At 33.3% G+C, this 15,771-nt stretch overlaps 1 protein-coding gene across 1 annotated transcript in view; it reads left to right on the forward strand.

Moving 5' to 3' along the window:
* The window catches only part of LOC139484171 (uncharacterized), a 78,882-nt gene extending 63,468 nt beyond the window's left edge, over window positions 1-15,414 (forward strand). Inside the window, exons 17-18 of the mRNA XM_071267903.1 lie at window positions 1,680-1,743; window positions 12,782-15,414. Coding sequence (XP_071124004.1) covers window positions 1,680-1,743; window positions 12,782-15,308 — 2,591 coding nt within the window. The 3' untranslated portion in view covers window positions 15,309-15,414. The remainder of the gene's footprint in view (window positions 1-1,679; window positions 1,744-12,781) is intronic.
* Window positions 15,415-15,771: the final 357 nt, after the last annotated feature.

Consider the following 15,771-nt stretch of genomic DNA (forward strand, 5'->3'; position numbering starts at 1 on the left):
ACATAGTTTGTGAAGGATAAATTGTTTTTCTTCTACTTCAGGTAAAATTTAATACTTTATATATATCCTTTATTACATTTTTTTATTTTAAAAAGCAACACAATGTTGTATAAATCCCCTTTATGAAATTTGATTTTTTTTATAAATATAAAACTCTGTATGAATATTTGAATTCAGACCATTTAACATTAAATGCTTACTTTTTATTGAGAAATTGAAATGTATTGTGTTTCTCCGAAAACAATTCTTTGCTTTATATATCAGCAGTCTGACATTGTGTTTTTAGAAAGAAAAAGAAAATAATTCCCTCTAATGTAAGGTATATAATTTAAATAAATATCATTTTATTTATCCTTACCATTTTTGTGTGTGTATTCTATATATGTGTACCATTAGAAAATGCATGCAATTTTGCAAAATTCAAAATGTTTTTATTTTAATCTTTGCTCTTTCATCTTTAATCAGTAGGCTTTTTCCTTAGTGCAGCTGTTAAGAGTTCACTTTCATAATTAACTGACAATGAAAAGTCATTCATGTACAGCATTTCATAGTGCATGGAAAACCATGCACTATGAAAATTAGAGGGCAAAAAACTGACTTTTCATTGGACGAGAAGGGGTGAGTATGTAAACTATATAATGACTGTTTTTATAACAGTTATGTTAAACAGATATAAGGCTAATTAGAGAGAGATAAATATACCCCTAGGGCCTATAGGTACATGTTTAAATTCTTGAAGGGATAATGCATATGACAAAATCTCACTTGCAAAATTTGTTCACTATATATATGAATGTTGAAAGAAAACATTTTATCAGATTTAAAAATGAGCTCCAAGAGTGTACTGGAACATTTTACTGTTCCTGATGACTTCCAAAATGGAAATACTTTCAAAGGAAAATGTATGCATTGTGGCACCCTCATTAGTGGAAGTTATAAAGTTACATCCAACTTTGTTACACATATGAAGGTAATACTATATAAGAATTTTAAAAATTAATAAATTCATAATGCTTCTTTTTCATTTCTAACCAGATTTCATTTATCTTATATCCTCTAATAGCTTACATTTAAATTTGGAAAATATTTTGTTTATTAAATTAATTAGTTGTGATTAAAACTAAAGTTTATTTTTGTTTTAAGAAGTCAGATTTCTAAATCACTTATTTAAGATAAATAATTTGAATAAGCTGGGATAAAAATGAAAATCATTTCAAAAAATAAAAAATAGTGCTCTTTTTTTGTATTATTTACAATCAAATAAATTTAAATAAATGTAAAATTTCAATAGGTAAATTAAAACAATTTAATATTTTCAAGATATTAAATAAGGCCTTTTGTAATTTTCAGAGAAAACACAGAGATTTGTACATTCTGTCAGGGTATGTGTATTATACTGTATAGCCAGTAATTTTTAGAGTGTTTATTTTTCCCTTATAATGGCAGATAAAGGAAAATCGTGAAAAGAAATTCAGCAAAAATTTATGCATACATTTAGTGCTTTAACATTTTGGAAACAATCTGTGTTTTTGAGGTCGACTGGTCAATAACTGTTATGATAGTTAAGAATGTGACTACATGTATTTAGCTTAGTTTATATAATGAAAGATTTCAAGAGACTATAAACTCCTCTCCTCTGGAAAGTTAGCAGGTCTAAATAATCATTATCTTTATTATAGCTGTTGCTGAAGCCATTGCTCAGCTAGTTGTGGCCATATTGAGAAAGGTCCTGGAACAGAAGGGGTAAACTCCTCTCATCTGGAATGTTGGCAGGTCTTAATAATCCTCTTTTTATATGCCCTGCATAATTTGGACGGGACGTATTCTGTTATACAAATGTCTGGTGTTGTCTGTCCGTCCGTCTGTCTGGCGTAAACATGTCGCACAGTAACTTGAGAACGACATATCCAAGTTTCATGAAACTTATTATAATTGTTTCTTATGCTGGTGAAATGATCTGTATATTTTTTGGTGAAAATAAGATTAAAACTTTTTGAGTTACAGTACTTTGTAACTAAAACAGGGGTGTGGTTTTTTAGCTCACCTACAAAAATCTTCTCCTCTGAAACTCCTCTGAAACTGCTGGGCCAAATTAATCCAAACTTGGCCATAATCATCATTGGGGTATCTAGTTTAGAAATTGTGTGGCGTGACCCCGCCAACCAACCAAGATGGCCGCCATGGCTAAAAATAGAACATAGGGGTAAAATGCAGTTTTTGGCTTATAACTCAAAAACCAAAGCATTTAGAGCAAATCTGACATGGGGTAAAAATGTTCATCAGGTCAAGATCTATCTGCCCTGAATTTTTCAGGTGAATCGGACAACCTGTTGTTGGGTTGCTGCCCCTAAATTGGTAATTTTAAGGAAATTTTCCCGTTTTTGGTTATTATCTTGAATATTATTATAGATAGAGATAAACAGTAAACAGCAATAATGTTCAGCAAAGTAAGATTTACAAATAAGTTAACATGACCGAAATGGTCAGTTGACCCCTTTAGGAGTTATTGCCCTTTATAGTCAATTTTTAACCATTTTTTGTAGATCTTAGTTATCTTTTACAAAAATCTTCTCCTCTGAAACTGCTGGGCCAAATTAATCCAAACTTGGCCATAATCATCATTGGGGTATCTAGTTTAGAAATTGTGTGGCGTGACCCCGCCAACCAACCAAGATGGCCGCCACGGCTAAAAATAGAACATAGGGGTAAAATGCAGTTTTTGGCTTATAACTCAAAAACCAAAGCATTTAGAGGAAATCTGACATGGGGTAAAAATGTTCATTAGGTCAAGATCTATCTGCCCTGAATTTTTCAGGTGAATCGGACAACCTGTTGTTGGGTTGCTGCCCCTAAATTGGTAATTTTAAGGAAATTTTCCCGTTTTTAGCTCACCTGGCCCGAAGGGCCAAGTGAGCTTTTCCCATCACTTTGCGTCCGGCGTCCGTCGTCGTCCGTCGTCCGTCGTCGTTAACTTTTACAAAAATCTTCTCCTCTGAAACTACCGGGCCAAATTAAACCAAACTTGGCCACAATCATCATTGGGGTATCTAGTTTAAAAAATGTGTGGCGTGACCCGGCCAACCAACCAAGATGGCCGCCATGGCTAAAAATAGAACATAGGGGTAAAATGCAGTTTTTGGCTTATAACTCAAAAATCAAAGCATTTAGAGCAAATCTGACATGGGGTAAAATTGTTTATCAGGTCAAGATCAATCTGCCCTGCAATTTTCAGATGAAATGGACAACCCGTTGTTGGGTTGCTGCACCTGAATTGGTAATTTTAAGGAAATATTGCTGTTTTTGGTTATTATCTTGAATATTATTATAGATAGAGATAAACTGTAAACAGCAATAATGTTCAGCAAAGTAAGATTTACAAATAAGTCAACATGACCAAAATGGTCAGTTGACCCCTTTAGGAGTTATTGCCCTTTATAGTCAATTTTTAACCATTTTTCGTAAATCTTAGTAATCTTTTACAAAAATCTTCTTCTCTGAAACTACTTGTCCAAATTAAACCAAACTTGGCCACAATCACAATTGGGGTATCTAGTTTAAAAAATGTGTGGCGTGACCCGGCCAACCAACCAAGATGGCCGTCACAGCTAAAAATAGAACATAGGGGTAAAATTCAGTTTTTGCCTTATAACTCAAAAACCAAAGCATTTAGAGCAAATCTGACATGTAGTAAAATTGATTATCAGGTCAAGATCTATCTGCCCTGAAATTTACAGATGAATCGGACAACCTGTTTTTGGGTTGCTGCCCCTGAATTGGAAATTTTAAGGAAATTTTGCTGCTTTTGGTTATTTATCTTGAATATTATTATAGATAGAGATAAACTGTAAACAGCAATAATGTTCAGCAAAGTAAGATTTACAAATAAGTCAACATGACTGAAATGGTCAGTTGACCCCTTTAGGAGTTATTGCCCTTTATAGTCAATTTTTAACCATTTTTTGTAAATCTTAGTAATCTATTACAAAAATCTTCTCCTCTGAAACCACTGGGCCAAATTAAACCAAACTTGGCCACGATCATCATTGGGGTATCTAGTTTAAAAAATGTGTGGCATGACCCGGTCAACCAACCAAGATGGCCGCCACGGCTAAAAATAGAACATAGGGGTAAAATTCAGTTTTTGGCTTATAACTCAAAAACCAAAGCATTTAGAGCAAATCTGACAGTAGTAAAATTGATTATCAGGTCAAGATCTATCTGCCCTGAAATTTTCAGATGAATCGGACGACCTGTTGTTGGGTTGCTGCCCCTGAATTGGTTTTTTTTAAGGAAATTTTGCTGTTTTTGGTTATTATCTTGAATATTATTATAGATAGAGATAAACTGTAAACAGCAATAATGTTCAGAAAAGTAAGATTTACAAATAAGTCAGCATGACTGAAATGGTCAGTTGACCCCTTTAGGAGTTATTGCCCTTTATAGTTAATTTTGAACCATTTTTCGTAAATCTTAGTTATCTTTTACAAAAATCTTCTCCTCTGAAACTACTGGGCCAAGTTCATTATAGATAGAGATAATTGTAAGCAGCAAGAATGTTCAGTAAAGTAAGATTTACAAACACATCACCATCACCAAAACACAATTTTGTCATGAATCCATCTGCGTCCTTTGTTTAATATTCACATAGACCAAGGTGAGCGACACAGGCTCTTTAGAGCCTCTAGTTGATTATTATCTTGAATATTATTATAGATAGAGATAAACTGTAAACAGCAATAATGTTCAGCAAAGTAAGATTTACAAATAAGTTAACATGACCGAAATGGTCAGTTGACCCCTTTAGGAGTTATTTCCTTTTATAGTCAATTTTTAACAATTTTTTGTAAATCTTAGTTATCTTTTACAAAAATCTTCTCCTCTGATAATACGTGGCCAAATTAAACCAAACTTGGCCACAATCATCATTTGGGTATTTAGTTTTAAAAATGTGTGGCGTGACCCGGTCAACTTACCATGATGGCCGCCATGGCTAAAAGTAGAACATAGGGGTAAAATTCAGTTTTTGGCTTATAACTCAAAAACCAAAGCATTTAGAGCAAATCTGACATGGGGTAAATGTTCATCAGGTCCAGATCTATCTGCCCTGAATTTTTCAGGTGAATCGGACAACCTGTTGTTGGGTTTTACAAAAATCTTCTCTGAAACTACTAAGCCAAGTTAATTATAGATAGAGATAATTGTAAGCAGTTAGAATGTTCAGTAAAGTAAGATGAACAAACACATCACCATCACCAAAACACAATTTTGTCATGAATCCATCTACGTCCTTTGTTTAATATTCACAAAAACCAAGGTAAGCGACACAGGCTCTTTAGAGCCTCTAGTTTTTAAATGGCTGGATCTGCCCCTGCATGCTGGCACTATAAATTGATGCGAACAAAATTGTTTTCCAATATTGCTGTAACTTGTATAGTACAGTCCCTCTTGACCTAAAATTAAAACTTAAGTACTGTGCAGCTATATAGATTTGCAGATAGACTGAAGAGCAAATAAAGTCAGTTTAGATTGATGTGGTCAAAAGATTTTTGTTAAACAGGTCCGTCCGAGGTATGAAAACTACTCGTAAACAGATATTACATTTGGTTAATGAGGATAATTTTGTTATGTGATAACGAGCCATCCTGACTCCCAGAATAAAAAATGTAAAACAATTCAAATAATAACCCTCCCCCCCCCCCCCCATAATACTAATTAACGGCCTAATTTATGTACAAAAAATGAAAAAAAAAAAAAAATATTTTATACTACACATCAACAAAAGAAAATCACTGAATTACGGGCTCCTGTTTTGGAACAGGCACTGACATACATGCAGAATATGGCGGGGTTAAACATGTTCTCTTGCCGATTATAAATTTGAAATAAAACCGGCAAAATAGCAAAACTCTATATAATATTAATCGCTATTTTGTCGAAGCCTTTATATTAAGACAAATATTTCTTAAAACTTATAAATCAATTCTAGCCGTAGAATTTATAAATCAATTCTAGCCGTAGAATTTATAAATCTATTTTAGCCGTAGAATTTATAAATTAATTCTGGCTGTAGAATTTATAAATCAATTCTAGCCGTAGAATTTGAAATCAATTCTAACCGTAGAACTGTTCTAGAAGTAGAACTGACCAACTATTTGGTCAGTTCTAGCTAGAACTGTCTAAAACTGTTCTAGGGTAGAACTGTCAGGATCAGTTCTAGCTAGAACTGTCCAAATCAGTTCTAGGTAGAACTGACCAAATCAGTTCTAGCTAGAACAGTTCTAACCTAAAACTGACTAAAAGGTGTCAGGCTGACAGTTCTACATACTGTTCTAGGACAGTTCTCCTGACAGATTCTGACAGAATTTATGAGAGGTTAGAACTGATCTCCACTGTACTTATGAATATAATTATTTTCTGTGACTGTATATTACATTAATTTGTAGGATCCTTTACTAGGCCTAAATTAAAATATTGTTTGTTTGCCCTTTTCTGACCCTATGTCTTGAAACAGGGTAGGTAGGTAGGTAAAATATTTTATTTTTCTTTCCCAAAAAATAACTTAGCTCGGTACATTTTTTGTTGTGTAGGCAGGTAGGTATAATATTTTATTTTATAGATACAAAATCTGCATGATGTCATTTTTGTCTGTATTGCTTTTGTTTAAGTATGCTTTTGCTAATAAGTTTTAGTATAATAGTCCCAAGTTTTCACTTTTGAAAAAAAATATATCATAGATATAGGAAGATGTGGTGTGAGTGCCAATGAGACAACTCTCCATACAAATAACAATTTAAAAAGTAAACCATTATAGGTTAAAGTACAGCCTTCAACACGGAGCCTTAGCTCACACCGAACAACAAGCTATAAAGGGCCCCAAAATTACTAGTGTAAAACCATTCAAACGGGAAAACCAACGGTCTAATCTATATAAACAAAACGAGAAACGAGAAACATGTATATATTACATAAACAAACGACAACTACTGTACATCAGATTCCTGACTTAGGACAGGTGCAAACATTTGCAGCGGGATTAAACATTTTAATGGATCCAAACCTTCTCCCTTTTTCTGAAACAATAGCATAACATCACAACAAAGAAAAACATACGATAAAATATCAATTGGCAGACTTAACTCAATCAAAAAACGTATGATTAAACAATGAACGAATAAATTTGATCTGCGATATCTGAATACATATATATATAATATGAAGTTATTTCATATGCAAAACAAATTTTTTTCAAATATCAAAATATAGGGCGGTGCGGCATATTGAAACGTTTACACACCTAGAATTTTTAAGAATTTTAACTTACTAATATTCTGTACTACGTACATGTACCTTGTACGCTTACGTAGACCTAAAGTTTTTCTGTAAGAGATAACTTTGTCCTGGTAAAATATGTCCGGGTAGACATACCATGCATACTTTGTACATTACTAGTAGAAAAAGTCCCTAGAGTGTTTAAATTTTCGTGTGTGCCTGTGTTTCCAATAAAAATGCTACAAGACTTGAAACTCAATTGTCACGTTTTTTACATCGCATTTATATATGATCTGTATGGAAAAACTTGGCGATTTTACTGCCAAATATTCTCCCCTTTACAGACCTTTGGTTCATGTTAGATATAAATCAGAATATATCAATGCTGGTCAAAGGCATTATTAACATAATCATCCTGATCTACGGACCAAAGGTCATCCCTACATAGGATACAAAGTCTGTTTACAAAATATTGTGTACACACATTGATAATTTAGTATTGGAGGAACTTTTTTTGAATGAACCCAGCTCTTCAAGTATAAAGACACAGAGTAACATTTGTTAAATCATGATTTCAAAGCTTTCAATACAACATCCATTTCAAACAAATTTATGCTTTGAAACTCCAAACGCAAGTGTTCGTTCATGTCAAACGCTCACATGATACAAAACTGACTAGACCATATATACGGGAAAGATAAAACCCGAGAATTCTGGTAAAAAAGTTTTGAGCTGGAAATACAAATATAAGATTAATTTTTGGTAGGAACGAAAAATAAAATAAAATAAAATCTTGCTGGTAAACACAAATAAAAGATTTTCAGGCGGAACGAATTTATAGGGTCGGTCGGTAAAGGGCAAACAAACAATATTTTAATTTAAGCCCTATAGATAATTTAGCTGATCTGTAACAATAACATCTTCATGTCTGATATATCATGTACTGCAGTACGCCGCTAGATTAAAACTGACGAGGAAAGGTAACACATGACCACTGAAAGCTTTATTTTTGCAGAGCCCAGGTGGTCGTGTGGTCTAGCGGGACGGCTGCAGTGCAGGCGATTTGGTGTCACGATATCACAGTAGCATGGGTTCGAATCCCGGCGAGGGAAGAACCAAAAATTTGCGAAAGCAAATTTACAGATCTAACATTGTTGGGTTGATGTTTAGACGAGTTGTATATATGTATATATGTGGTCTAGCGGGACGGCTGCAGTGCAGGCGATTTGGTGTCACGATATCACAGTAGCATGGGTTCGAATCCCGGCGAGGGAAGAACCAAAAATTTGCGAAAGCAAATTTACAGATCTAACATTGTTGGGTTGATGTTTAGACGAGTTGTATATACATTATGTACACAGCCATGTATCACAATCATTGATGGCGATCCGATGGATACATCTGTTGTAGGGTTGTCACTGACTCAGACGTACTTATGAATATAATTATTTTCTGTGACTGTATCTTACATTAATTTGTAGGATCCTTTACTATAGATAATTTAGCTGATCTGTAACAATAACATCTTCATGCCTTATATATCATGTTCTGTAGTACGCCGCTAGATTAAAACTGACGTGGAAAGGTAACACATGCCCACCGAAAGCTCTTTTTTTGAGAGCCCAGGTGGTCGTGTGGTCTAGCGGGACGGCTGCAGTGCAGGCGATTTGGTGTCACGATATCACAGTAGCATGGGTTCGAATCCCGGCGAGGGAAGAACCAAAAATTTGCGAAAGCAAATTTACAGATCTAACATTGTTGGGTTGATGTTTAGACGAGTTGTATATACATTATGTACACAGCCATGTATCACAATCATTGATGGCGATCCGATGGATACATCTGTTGTAGGGTTGTCACTGACTCAGACGTACTTATGAATATAATTATTTTCTGTGACTGTATCTTACATTAATTTGTAGGATCCTTTACTATAGATAATTTAGCTGATCTGTAACAATAACATCTTCATGCCTTATATATCATGTTCTGTAGTACGCCGCTAGATTAAAACTGACGTGGAAAGGTAACACATGCCCACCGAAAGCTCTTTTTTTGAGAGCCCAGGTGGTCGTGTGGTCTAGCGGGACGGCTGCAGTGCAGGCGATTTGGTGTCACGATATCACAGTAGCATGGGTTCGAATCCCGGCGAGGGAAGAACCAAAAATTTGCGAAAGCAAATTTACAGATCTAACATTGTTGGGTTGATGTTTAGACGAGTTGTATATATATATATATATATATATATATATAAAACATAATGAAAAGAATATCTTACTAAATTGTTACTTTCGAAGTGCTTTTAACATGTTTAAGATATACCTTTATCAATAGTGGATATATCTAAAAACACTTGAATTAGGCTAAGGATGTTTTACCACTTAAACAAGTGACATATGCTCATAAGAGACCTACAAGAATAACAAATCCATTTTAGGTCAACTTTGCATGAGGAACTTCAAACTTTAGTTTGTATGCCCGCGCTGTAGTGGTGGGGGCATTAAGTTTCATCCTTGATTGACACGTGTCGGTACGTCCAAAAATTGTTTTCTTTTGCCGCCACCAAATATTATGAAACCTGTAAATAATGCTTATTACTACAATGTTTATTGTTCCGGAGTTTTGCCCCTTTACAAATGGCAAAAATACACAAAATGTTAAATTTGGGTAGCTTCATTCTACGGTTCTTTAGTTCAATATGTACCTTTATAACATTACCTGTAAAAGGGACACATTCCATATTTATTTTTGATAATTTATCTTTTTATCATTGGGGAATTTTATTGCAAAAACATATCGATACCAAAGCATCCACTACTTAGCTAATAATACATGTGGAAACGAACAGTTTATCAGCAGCGGCATAACATTTTCACTAATAACTTGACACTTTAAGATCACCAATTATAATCTAAATAGTTTATATATATATAGTAGGATGTGTCATGTAAATCAATGTTAATAGCTTAAAGATGTATTGATAATAATATCATTTTTATGAGCTTATTTTTAGTGAAACATAATCCTTTTTTATAATTTAATTTTTGGGGACAATAAGTAATTCATAACATAATTCACGTCATTACATAGCTTTTAGGTTTACATAGACTTATACCTTAAATTGTACACAAGTAACAAAGACCTGGATAAAAACATTTCAAAATGGTTTTGGCACATAGCGACAGAATAAATATATGTAGTAATATAGGCATAGCAATGAGTTTAAACAAACATATCCTAAACAGTATTTTGTACATTATATTTTGTAGAGGTTGATGAAAACATTGTTACTGAAGAAGCCATTGAACAATCGAGTTCAAAAAAACAAATTGAAGGAATTGATATTGAAAAACAAAAGTTATTACTAGGTAAAATATATTTGCACTAGATTTTTCACTATTTTAACTAAATATCATAAAGAAAAATTGTAATTGTTTGATGCTAACAACCTACATATTATTTATGTTCACGTTTAGGTTGGGTGTGCAGTATGTCGAGTTTTAATCCTGTATTTGTGAATCGATGTTTTGCATTGCATAAATTATGTAAAAATGGAATACATCTTAGATTAAAGATTCAATATGATGTCAGTTTATTTGAATATTAATGTAGGTTTGGTATCACCTACACAGTTGTAAATGCCATAGGGTTCACAAATTTAAGTCCTTATCTAAAAGTCTAAAATGCAAACAAATCTAATGTGGGCATGTAAATCAATAGTAGACTATGACAGATTAGATCACTTATTTGGGTTAAGGCTAAAATGATAGTATTTATTATCAGTTAGTACATGTATGAGTGTTTCTATAAAAAAAAATGTAGCTGCAAATCTACATAGTGCAAGGCATCTAGATGCAGTTAACATGGTCAATTTGAAAACTAAATAATCAAATACCTATTCTCACATGTATGTAAATCAGAGTAAATTCAGTTGTATCCTTAACAACTGAACCTTTTTGAATTGGCTAGAATCATTTAGTAGATGGTAAAATTGTTTTGGAATCGTTTTGTTTGGATGTATTGACCTAGGTAAGATTCGTCAACAAAATATATTAATATTAAAGTACCAAAACAATGTACCGTGAAAAGAAATTTCACCATTCTATCTGAAAAAAAAAGTCGGTAAAATAATTCAACCCTCATTTCAATATTACACAAAGAGTTAGGTCGAGGGAAATATGTAACAGGTAAACAAACTAATTTTGATCAGGATCTCAGGATCAAAGCAATACTTTAACGAACAAAAAAACCTCACCAAATATATTAATCTTAAAATGTACTCAACAAGCGCATCTCATCTTCAAAAGACTCATTTGTGAAAAAAATTTAAGGTATAAAGGCTTTGCCAAATAGAGTTGAGAGATATCAAGACCTTCATCAGATTACATACTTAGCAAATACAAAAATCTGAAAAGTTTAGCATTTTATGATATATATGTTCCGGACCATATGAGAATTTGGCTCATACGCGTATGGTCATGACCATATTTATGCGTAGCGTGAAATTTATTACCACACGGTAGTACCATAGCTTTTCTGCATTTGTACGTCATGGTTGTGCATGTTCCTTCGCAGATACATTTTTTCTTTCAACTGAAAAGTTAACCTTCTTAGCAGCTTCGTGCAGTGAAACCGAGGTCTTGGGAATTCCATAACAGTTCTTTCAAGAAATTATGAAAAATATCTTTCTAAGTCGACATGTTGCCATTCTAGCATAATAACAAATCAATAATTCTGTATAAAATGTTTTACTATAGTTGTGACTAGTGATTAAAATCAAATGCGTGAAACTGCTTATTTTTATTTAGTTATAAATCTTTTTCAAAAAGACATTTTTATTAACGTGACAACTAGAAATGCCATACCTTATGAAGAGTTAAGTAGTGACTATAAACTTGTTAATTACCCCGACCATATGTGTATATACCCATACGATCATGACAATACGCGTTAGTCAAATACTCATATGGCCCGGAACATATACATTGTACCTCTATTTAAATACAATTTCTAGTATTGGAAAATCTGTGTTACACTCATATTGCTTGTTAGTTATGTTATATTCCACAAAACACAACATTTTTATTGTGTTCATATTATCATTATAAGTACCCTACTGGACTTTAGGTTTTCAATCTGTCCGTCTGTCTGTCCATCCGTCAGTTTGGCAAATCAATTTCCCACACATTTTTTTTAATTGTAATTGAAAATATTGATTTGATATTTAGTGTATTTTATTTATCATGACATGTTACATATCAAGTTGGAATTGTGTTCCGGTCTGATGATTTTGTGCAGAGTTAATGTCCTTTGAATTAGAAAATTCAATTAAATATACAGTTTTCCGCACTTTTTTTCGTCATGCTTGAATATATTGGTTTGATAATAAGTATATAGTTTACACAATGAGTTATAGTTCAATTTGCATTTTGTTCCAGAACAATGAATTTTTAATCGGAAGGAGCCTATGTATTGCCATGCAATACTCTCAGAATGGTTGTTATTTTTCTAGACACGTAATTATTACTTTTCCTTTACAGAACCAAGAAAAAACGCTATTGAATTGGTCCAACGAACTTGCTAAGTTTGTTGTAACAAAAGCCTCGCAATACATATATCAGGCTATCAAGACGGACCAACTAGTTGCTATTATAGGATCCACAGGGACGGGGAAATCAGCATGTGCCAAACACATAGCATTCAGATTAAAGAACGAATATGGTTATACAATTGTGTCTCCAAGGCAGCCGTCAGATATTAAACAATATTTTTTACCAGGTACAAAACAAGTATTCATAATTGATGATTTCATTGGGAAAAATGCATTTGATGAGGCTGAAGCAGTTTCATGGGACGAGGGTCCATTCATTTATAAGATTCTAAGTACCAATGATCAATCTAAAGTGATACTAACTTGCAGAAAAACTATATGGAATCCGGAAATATGCGAACGCTTAAGATTATCAGCTTCCACATTCGATTTACATACAGAGAATATGAGATTAAATCTGTTAGAAAGACGGACCATCTGTGAGACATATCTCGAAAAAAATACTTTAGATGACAAAATAATAATGATGTATCCATTTCTGCCTTCCTTATGTTCGATCTTTTCATCTGAAGAAGCTGGTAAGGTAGAGGATTTTTTTACCTTTCCCATTCAATTCATCGAAGAGGAAATAAATGATTACAAAAAGAAATCACCAGTATGTCATATTTCATTAGCTGTGCTCGCTATCAAACAAAAAATTATTCGAAAATCATTTTTAGCTGGAAATGATCGCCACTTGATAATAGACTTGATTTGGGAATCTGGATCTCAAGTACGTCCCTTGAGCGAACTTATTCATGTTATTGTCAGTCAACTCACTGCTTTGACAGACTCGTACGTTAAGGTTGATAAAGGCTGTTTCGAATTTATCCATGAAACTATGCAAGACATAGTTCTTTATTGCATTGCAAAAACATTTCTAAAGTCAGTGCTTAAGTACAGTAAAAGCGATGTGATTAAAGGAAAAGTAGAATTGGCATGCATAAAGAAAGATCAGACTGGTCCTGTTATTGAAGTTGGATCAGAATATGAAGATGAATATTTTTCACGTCTTGCAAGAGACCTCAGCTATGGACAAAATGATGGACAGTTTGCGGATGTTTTTGAAAATAATCAAAATTCCTTTCCATTATTCAGACAGAAATTTTTAACATACTTAAAAAATAATAAACAGAATATTCATTTTAAAAGTGATTCAAACGGTTCAACTGCTCTTCACGTTCTTTCATCGTTGGGTTATAGTGATTATGTTTCTTATGTTATTACCTTGGACACAGGAATGACTAATAAGATCGATGCAAAGGGGAACACACCTTTGCATTTAGCATCCATGAGTGGTCACCTTTCTGTACTTAAATTGCTAGTAGGAAATGGTGGGAATGTTGAAATGTTAAACAAGGAAGAATTATCGCCTTTTTTTTATGCATGTGAAAATAATTCGATTTCTGTGGTTCATTATTTGTTAAATTCAAAGAAAGACTTTGTTAAGATCAACAAAAAGTATATGAAGAGGGAAAACAAAAGTGTTCTTCACATAGCCTGTCTAAAAGGTTATATCGAAATTGTAAAAATACTGCTAGACCATCGTGCTACTGTTGACATACCCGACGCAGGAGAATTAACACCGTTACATTTGGCATGCTCTAATGGACAGTATAAGACAGCTGAGTTGTTACTTAACTCTGGAGCTAACGTTAATGCATTGGACAAACTAGGAAGGACGCCTGTGTATCATGCATGCACAGGGGATTATAAAGATATTGTGAAACTTCTAATTAAAAGAAAGGCAAACATAAATAAAAGCACATTAAACGGTTCTACACCTTTGCATGCGGCCTGTGAGCATGAGATTGTAGACATTGTGAATATTTTATTGAACAATGGTGCAAAAGTAGATGTACAAGACAGAGAAGTGGGTACGCCTCTTCATTTAGCATGTAGAAAAGGAAACGGACGTATCGTACAACTTCTAATTGACAACAGAGCTTCGATTAATTTGAAAACAAAAAAAGATAAGATGAGACCCTTTCATGAAGCTTGTCAAAACGGACATCTCAATGTTATAGAAATTCTTTTGGAGAATGGGGTCAACTATGAAAAGCAAAATGAGCAGGGATGGACAGGGCTTTTCTTCAGTTGTGCAAACGGAAACAATCATATAGTCAAGACAATTCTGAGTCGTAAGACTGACGTAAATCGTGTTAATCAAGACAGGATAACAGCTCTTCATATTGCTTGTATGAAGAATCATGAAGATGTTGTTAACACATTGATCAATAAAAAGGCGAATGTAAATGTAACAGACATTCGAGGCGAAACATCGCTTTATAAAGCATGCTTCAACGGTAATATTGAAATAGTTAAGATATTGCTCCATAGAGAAGCAGATGTTAAGATATGTAGTTTCCGTGGGCTGTCGCCTGTAGCCATTGCAAAGAAAAAAGGGTTCAATGACATTGTTGCTCTGTTGGACAATAAACATAACTGATCACAATCCATAAATACGTAAACTTGTTCATAACAAATTGAAAGTGAACATATATTTCAGATATCTTGAGTTAATAAAATTCCATCCTAGGTGTTACTGCAAAAAATGTCTTTATTTATCACAATTTTATATTGGTTACATTACATATTTGTTCTGTCAATACAAAAAGATATTAATTAGGCTTGATATTTACATAATATTTTTTTTAAATTATTGCATAATAAATGATTTTTTTTTTCTTCGATAAATTGAATTAATGTTTAACTCGATTTAGAGAAAATAGATAGTTTGAGTAAATGTCAAGAAAAAAAGCATCTAAATGATAAGATATATCATCTAGATAAAGATTTCAACAAGTTCATATCATGATGTTGTTGAGCTCGAAAAACAAACTTAAGGAGGCTCGAGGGTATAAAAATTTCAGAAAAAAATTAAACATTTGTTTTTCATTACAAATTTTATT

Source organism: Mytilus edulis, chromosome 8 (assembly GCF_963676685.1).
Source record: "Mytilus edulis chromosome 8, xbMytEdul2.2, whole genome shotgun sequence".
Taxonomy (NCBI): domain Eukaryota; kingdom Metazoa; phylum Mollusca; class Bivalvia; order Mytilida; family Mytilidae; genus Mytilus; species Mytilus edulis.